The sequence below is a fragment of the Trypanosoma theileri genome (assembly GCF_002087225.1).
Source record: "Trypanosoma theileri isolate Edinburgh chromosome Unknown TM35_Tth_27_V1, whole genome shotgun sequence".
NCBI classification, from domain to species: Eukaryota; Euglenozoa; class Kinetoplastea; order Trypanosomatida; family Trypanosomatidae; genus Trypanosoma; species Trypanosoma theileri.
In genome coordinates, this window is record NW_021639869.1 from 354,804 (window position 1) to 362,385 (window position 7,582).

Genomic DNA, 7,582 nt, shown 5'->3' on the forward strand with positions numbered 1-7,582 from the left:
TATATATATATATATATATATATATATATTGATATAAGTTCTTAAGAATTAAATAGGAAAAGAAAAATAAAATAAAAAGAAACGACGTCAAACGAAATGACAATAATGAAGTCAATGGAAGAAATTCAATTTGCAAAGAGGAAAAAAGAAAAGAGAAACATTAATATAATAAACAAAAGGAAAAATAAGATGGTAATTATTAAGAAGAGTTTACTTTCAGTCTTTGATATTGTTATTACTATTACTATTATTTTTGCTCTTGCCTCATCTGTTAACAGTTTTTTTTTTTTTTTTCGTAGTCGTTTCCGTTTCCCTTTTTTTTTTTTTCTTTTTTCTTTCTTTGTTCTTTATATTTTACTGATTATGGCTACCTTTTCTTTACTGTTGTTGTTATTATTATTATTATTGGTATTAGTATTGGTTGCTACTATTACCATTCTTCTTTACAGGCTCCTTTGTATTGCCTTTGTCATTGAACTCTTCCACTCTCAGAGATTACTATATATATATATATATATATACAGGGGGAGATATTCTCTTTTCTTTTTTCTTTTCTTTTTTCTTTTATTAGTGGGCGGCACGTTGTGTGTACGCCTGGAGGGAAACATGAAGAATGAACACGACTCCACGACGTCCTCTGCACTCGTCTCCACCCCGTCTGTTGTCTCCGACAGTGTGCAGGCGATGATAAAGGCCGCCGCCGAGTTCACAGATCTTCTCACGGACTCCACCGAACAACAACTGCGGTTGCGCACATCACTGAGTGCGTTGGTCGATGTTCTTCGCAGCGGCACCCGAACAGCCGCGCAGAAACAGGGAATGTACGGAGCTCAACGACTGGTCGTGGCGGGATCAGCGGAAAGTGGAAAAAGTACACTTGTGGAGTTGTTGCTAAAGTGCCCCCCATCACTCGCAGAGGTGGACACGATGGAAGATACCGATAATGATAGCAATGGAAGTGGACCCGCTGAGAAAATACCACCAGATCTTTTTGAACGTTTACCAACACGACCAAATGTAAACGGCGGTGCTGCTCTTCTTGCGAGTTCACCAATGGAACTTCCACCATTACATCCAAATGATACGTCTTGTCCTAATGAAGGAATAGATGATATTTCGGCTTCTGCTGTTGGTAATGGTGGTACACTAACAATGACACTCTCTAGTGCTGTTTCTGGTGGTGGTATTCTCTTCTCACCATCCTTCGTTCCAAATAATAATAACAATAATAATAACAATCATAATAATAATAATAATAATAATCATACACGGCGTGAGCGGAGTGCGACGTGGGAGACGGATGTAAGTATGGATCCGGATGAGACTGTGGGACTCAGTAATACACATTTACCATTCTTACGTGAACGTGGACGACGTAGACTTTGTCGGGCAGAGGATGAACCGCGAGGGAAACCATCCTTTAAATTTGTTACCGTCTCACCTTTTCCAGATTGTCGTTTATTACATTCTACAGAAAATGGAGTTCTTTCACCATCTGTGAATTCGGCATTACATCGTATGATTTCTATGCGACCAGGTTCTTTTGATACGACCATTGTGGATCGTATTCGAATGAGAAAGAATAGAATCATATCTAGATCTTCTGTAGGATTAAGAGATGAGATGATTCCTATTCAACAAATAGCAACTTCTACATTACCATATAATTCTACAATTTCTCATAGGACTAGAGAATTTTCACTACAAACGTTAACGGCGTCTGTAAGAACTAGAACTGATACTATGAAAGAAGTCCCAATAACACCTTGGTCATTACAAGAATGTAGTGGAGGAGTTATACGTAGTGAACGAGAAGGAATGACATCATATCAAGTTCCAGATACTTTATGTGGAGAATCTTTTATTTTTACAATTCCTGCAGAAGTAGTTGGTACTTCACGTATGGTAGATTGCATGGCTGAACTCTTTGGTCTATTTGCACTTCCTTTGCTACATAATGAAACAAATAATGATGTAGATGATCTCTCTTCAAGTCCAAAACCAAGTCAAAGTGAAGGAAAAGATACTGGAAGTACTGATAAGGATAATTATTATCATCATAGTAAGAATGATAAAAATGGTATTACGGATGGAAGAAGTATATGTCAATTAATAGCAGATTTAACTTTATTTGTATTAACCTTTTCCGATGCTATTATTACCCGTGCAGAAGGAGTCATGACATTAGATGAAGAACTTATGAAACGTCCTCCTCCAATGGCACGTACATTACCCGAACTTGTGACTTTATTTCAAAAGGAAGTTGAGAAAATTTACGGTATTTCTGTAGCTTCTTGGCAAGTAATTCCATTTAGTGGAAGTATGAGTCACGTTACACATGATGTACTTCAATCCTTTTTTGATCTTCGAGTAATTCCACCAGTTGTACAAGAAACAGAAACGGTAGATACCGATTTATTATCTTCTTCTACCAATACACTGTTAGGTCCATCTAGTTCTTCCAGTACTTTTATGATCCCACCAGCAGCGGGTGGTGGGTCATTGATATCTTTGCGTAGAGCCATATCTAAATACTGTGATGTGGTATTTGGAGAACATTTTAATACTCGTAAGTCTGTACTTTCAGAGGAACAATTAGAAAAGATTGTTTGGCATCATGCTCTTACAAGTATGTGGGAAGATTCTGGGGCTGAGCAACTCTTTAATGCAGTGAAATATTTTGAAAGTAATTATTTAGAAAACTTTTTTGCCCATGCTGCGGTTTCTCTTGTCGTTTGGTGTCAACAGTTAAAAATGGTATTACCACAAGCAAGAAAATTTGTTCGAAGACGTCTGAAAACGTGTAGACGTGAACTTCAATATATGAAGAAACAGAGTGATGCAAGAGTATTAAGTATTACACGAATAAAGAAAGAAATTATTCCAAGAGATATATCACGTGGAATTCAATCTCAATTTCAAGAAAAATTTGAAGAACTTACAGTTCGTTTTTGGTGGACTTTATTCGATATTATAGAAACAGAAAATGAACGTTGTGGAGTCTGTCCTCGTACTTCTAAACGACATCCAGCATCTTCACTCTGTCATTCATCCTTACCAGCATGTACACAGGCACGGGAAAGATTACGAAAAGAATATCAGGCTTTTGTACATCTCTTTATTAACAAAAGCTATGAAGGACAAGTTTCTCATCTGCGAAGTATTATCACAGAAAAGAAACAGAAAAAAGATGGTCTATTGAATAGTAATGATGAAGTGAAAGGAAATGAACATGTAGACTCACATACTCCCAAAGCTTCAAAGACTTCAGATTTTCAGAGAAATGAAACGAAAAAACATCATATCCCTTTTGTTGAGCATAATGCAAGGAATTTTAAAGCAACTATGGAGAAGGAGTTAACTCTTCATTTATCACGTTTTAATACAGAAGTAATAAATTTATTCGTAGCGGAACTTGTAGCTGTTATGCCGGATTTTACAAGAATGTGTGAACGACAACGTAATTTAGTAGGACGTAAGTTACTTCGAATTTTTGCTTCTGTAGATTATTATAGAGGTTATGAATCTAGTGAGAAAAATCTACGTTCATTGTTAAAGACGTTTTCTCATTTATCTCTGGTTGAGTTAAGACCATCTTCAGAACTAGAGGTGTTTGTAACCGGTTTACGTGGTTCACTTTGTGAAGATCAGATTCTTCTTATTCTTAGAGATTTAACACAACATAATGAAACGCAAGAAACCTCTTATGCTTCAAGATCTTTGGCGTATCTGCGCAAGCAAGAAAAAGAAATTAATTCTGGAGAATTTCAATATAAAGAAGTTATGCATTCTGATGATCCAACTTTATTAGATGAAATACAAGATCTAGAAACAAGTTTCTGGGCACCATTGGATATGGGGGATATGAAACAACATTCCGCTAATTGGATGCGAAAAGCTGCATCTTTTGGCGTGGAACGAACAACAACTACTAGAATAATGGAAAAGAATACGAGATGCAGTAATGCGAGTATAGTTCAGTTTGGATTTTCTTCCGCTACCGTATCTTCTGAAGACACTGGAGCGAAAAAACAAAGACAGCAAGAAGAGCATGGGGAAGGGATTCTACCAAAACAGAAGGAAGAACGAGAAAATGTTATTATTGAGAGTCATATCATGTCAACGAACCCTCTTTGGTTTCTTCTTGCAGTCTGGAAAGAGACACTCTCTGCCATGTCATTTCATCCATGGGTTCTACTACGCAGTTTCCGATATGGTGGACTCTTGAACAATATTGTTTCTACTTTTGTTAAACAACAAGAACATCTTGTGATTAACTTGAAAAATGAAATATCTGAAATTGAGGCTGCCCTTCAAGGTATTCGTAAAGAAATGTCTCAGGTTGTGGAAAATATTCCAATGGCACTTAATCGTCTTAGTAGTATAGCCACAACTGCCGCTCATGAAATGAAGGCTCTTAAAGCATCTACGGTAACAGCTACAGCAACTTCTCGTTTTGATGTATGATATAAGTTTCTGTTTAGAAGACTTGAGTATATAAGGTTTGAATACTTTTCTTGAATTTGTGCTTTTTTTTCTTTTTTTTCCTTTATGATGTTCCTTCTTTTTATTATTATTATTATTATTATTATTATTATTATTATTATTATCTGGAATATATACTCTTATTTGGTTATGTTGGAGAATGAGTTTTATTCGTTCTATGTATCTATTGCTATGTGGTATTGTTTATTACTTTTTATGATTACTGTTCTTATGCTTCTCAGAAAGCATATCGTTCTTTATTACCGTACTACTCAAAAGAACAATTTTTGGAAATTTGCACATACGCATTAGGCGAGATATGCATTACTTGATTTTACTATCTCACTGAAAGTTTTCTTAGCATCTCTTTTCTCTGTGTCTAATAATAATTATTATTATTATTGTTGTTATGTATGTATGCAGGGTTGTGTGTTTTATTTTTTTTTTTTTTCTTTTTTTCTCTCTTTGTATTTGGATTTTCACTGTTGTTTTTCAGCAAGTGGGACGAACGTCGGTGTCCTTTGTTGTGGGGTGACTTCTTCAGAAACAAAACCGAAGAACGGGGTAAACTTAAGAAGAGATAATATTGTAGAATATCTCACGACAGTTTTACTGCACCCCAGACTATTCCCAACCCCACCACCCAAGAGAAAGAAATACATATATATATACATAGAAATAAGAAAGTGAAGAAAATAGTAACCAGAAATACAAACTATACGAGAAAAAAAAAAACGATTAGAATAGAGAGTGATCTGTATTAAACAGAGGCAAGAAGGTGAAAGGAGTATAGACAAATGACCGATGTGAATAGTCTTTCTGCACTACACGAGTACACTTCAGCCTTCATTGCGGCGATGCCTCCGGTGCTTCCGAGTCAGACGATGACGCCATCTTCCTTGTTTAAAACTGTGCGAATGGTATCCTCGTCTACAGATGCTGTTGGATCCTATTTGCCTGCCAACAGGGATTCGGCAGTCCGCGGGTCGTGGTCGGTGGTGAAGCCGCGAGCGGACCACTGTGGTGGTGTCTGTTGGGGGCGGGAGGTGGAGGCGGCGGTGCTGCGCCGTGAGATGTCGCTTCGCCGCCAGTTGGACCGCCAGCGCCACGCGGAGGAGCAGCGGCGGCGGCAGGAGAACGCGGAGTTGTTGGCGCGGCACGCAGAGGAGCAGCGGCGGCGGGACTGCGAGTGGGACGGCCGCTTGCAGAAAGTGCTGCGGGAACACATGAAGGAGACACTCGGACTGCGGGAGGAGATTGAACGCGAACAGGAGCTCGTCGCACGGAGTGAGGCACAGCTTACAGAGACGCGGACACAACTCACTCAACTTCATACACAGTTGGAGGAGATGTTGCGGCAAAAAAGGGAGAGTGAGGCTCTTGCACGTGAAGCAGACACTGCATCACTTACAGAGATGCACCAAAAGTCTTTGGAACGACTACAACGCGTTTTTGAAGAAGACAAACTTCAGGCAAAACAGTGGTTTACAGAAGAGCTCCAACGTGTTCAGAGTAATTATGAGAGATTGCGAACAGATGCTGAAGATTCCCACCGCCAACAGCTTCGACGTATGGAGGCGGATATGACGGAGTTACAGCGGCGTCTTCGTGACAGTGAAGCGGAGGTGCAGCAGTACAAGGCTAAAGCAGCCGCCGCAGCAGCAGTTAAACCAGCGTTAACATCTGCAGATGAGGCACGAACACGGGAGGAGATTCGCACCTTACGTACACAGTTGAGTGACGCTCTAGATGCAAAACTTCGTGCAGACCGGCGTGCAACAGAAGCAGAACGGGAGACAAATGAGCGGTTTAAAGCACTGGAAGTACTTCAGATGGAGTTTGATGCCGTTGTGGCACAACATGATAAGGAACAGCGTTCATTACGGGAGGCTAACCAAGATTTAACAGATGAACTTACACGTACACGCACCGCTCATGCCGAGGAGATAGAGAATCTACGAAAGAATGTACGCACCAACGAGAGCGTAACTTCTCGTGAAACGGCAAAAGAGTTCGAAGCAACGTTTCGCCGCATGAATGAACGTTATGATGACATGCGACGGACACTAGAGGAAGAGAAAACACAACTGATGAGACGTCTGAAAGAAGTAGAACAACAGTATGATGATGCAAAAAGGCGACTGCAGTTGCAAATAGAGCAAGTAGAGGAGATGCGGTCTGAGGGGATACGTCAACAGCACCAAAACACAGAAAAAGATCGTCTCATCACAGAGTTGCGTTTAAGCATAGAAGAGTTAAAGCGGACAGGTGGCGCAGTTGCTGACCTTACAGCGCGTAACCGCGAATTACAGCAAGAAATTGAACAGCGTCGTCGACAGCATGAGTCAGCTGTGCAGGCGATGGACAACAACGTACAGGAGCTGCGCCGTGAGCGGGATGCGGCTCAGGGGAAAGTTGCTGCTCTTGTAGAGGAATTATCTACGGCACAACGGTCTTATAGCGAGAAGGAGACACGAAGTAAACAACTTCTAGATGAGGCGGAGTTACGGGAGCGCCAATTGCGTCGTGAAGCCGAGGAGGCAAAACAGAACATAGAATCATTGAAAGAGCACTGCAGTCAGTTGCAAGCCACTGCAGCAGCAGCAGCGGTGTCGGCACCAAAGACACAAAATTTGCTTTATGAAAAAGATAATGAACTGGCACGTTTGCGCAATACTATTGATGCAGTGAAGCATGATAGGGATGTACTGGAGCAAAGACTACGCGAAGAGAGCGTAGTTATCACTAAAAAGGAACAAGAATTGTATGAAAGGCAGGTAATATCAGAACGCTTAAATATGGAAGTTATATCACTACGTGAACAGCTTCAAATGGCTACAAAGTATGCACAATCAGTTGGGAATCGACCTTCTATGCAAGAAGCACAGCATTCTCTCTTAGTAACCAAACCAACGGGAGGATTGCCTTCTGATGAACAACATGCACCGAGAGATACCATTACGAATACACCAGCAGCACCAGTACAGCCATCAACTGGTTCGGCGCCAGCGGTGCCAGTTCCTATGCCAACACAGATGAGAAGCTCTACTCCTTCTGTGCCTAGCGTATCACCAACAGCAGCAGTACAGCCATCAAC

At 40.4% G+C, this 7,582-nt stretch overlaps 2 protein-coding genes across 2 annotated transcripts; both read left to right on the forward strand.

Moving 5' to 3' along the window:
* Positions 1–606: 606 nt before the first annotated feature.
* On the forward strand, positions 607–4,467 carry TM35_000272050 (uncharacterized protein; the record flags this gene model as incomplete). Its single annotated transcript, XM_029028098.1, has 1 exon — positions 607–4,467. The coding sequence occupies one exon, from the start codon at positions 607–609 to the stop codon at positions 4,465–4,467; it is 3,861 nt and encodes a 1,286-aa protein (XP_028880681.1).
* Positions 4,468–5,282: 815 nt separating this feature from the next.
* Positions 5,283–7,580, forward strand: TM35_000272060 (uncharacterized protein; the record flags this gene model as incomplete). Its single annotated transcript, XM_029028099.1, has 1 exon — positions 5,283–7,580. A coding segment is annotated over one exon (2,298 nt), but the record flags the coding sequence as incomplete, so codon positions are not given.
* Positions 7,581–7,582: the final 2 nt, after the last annotated feature.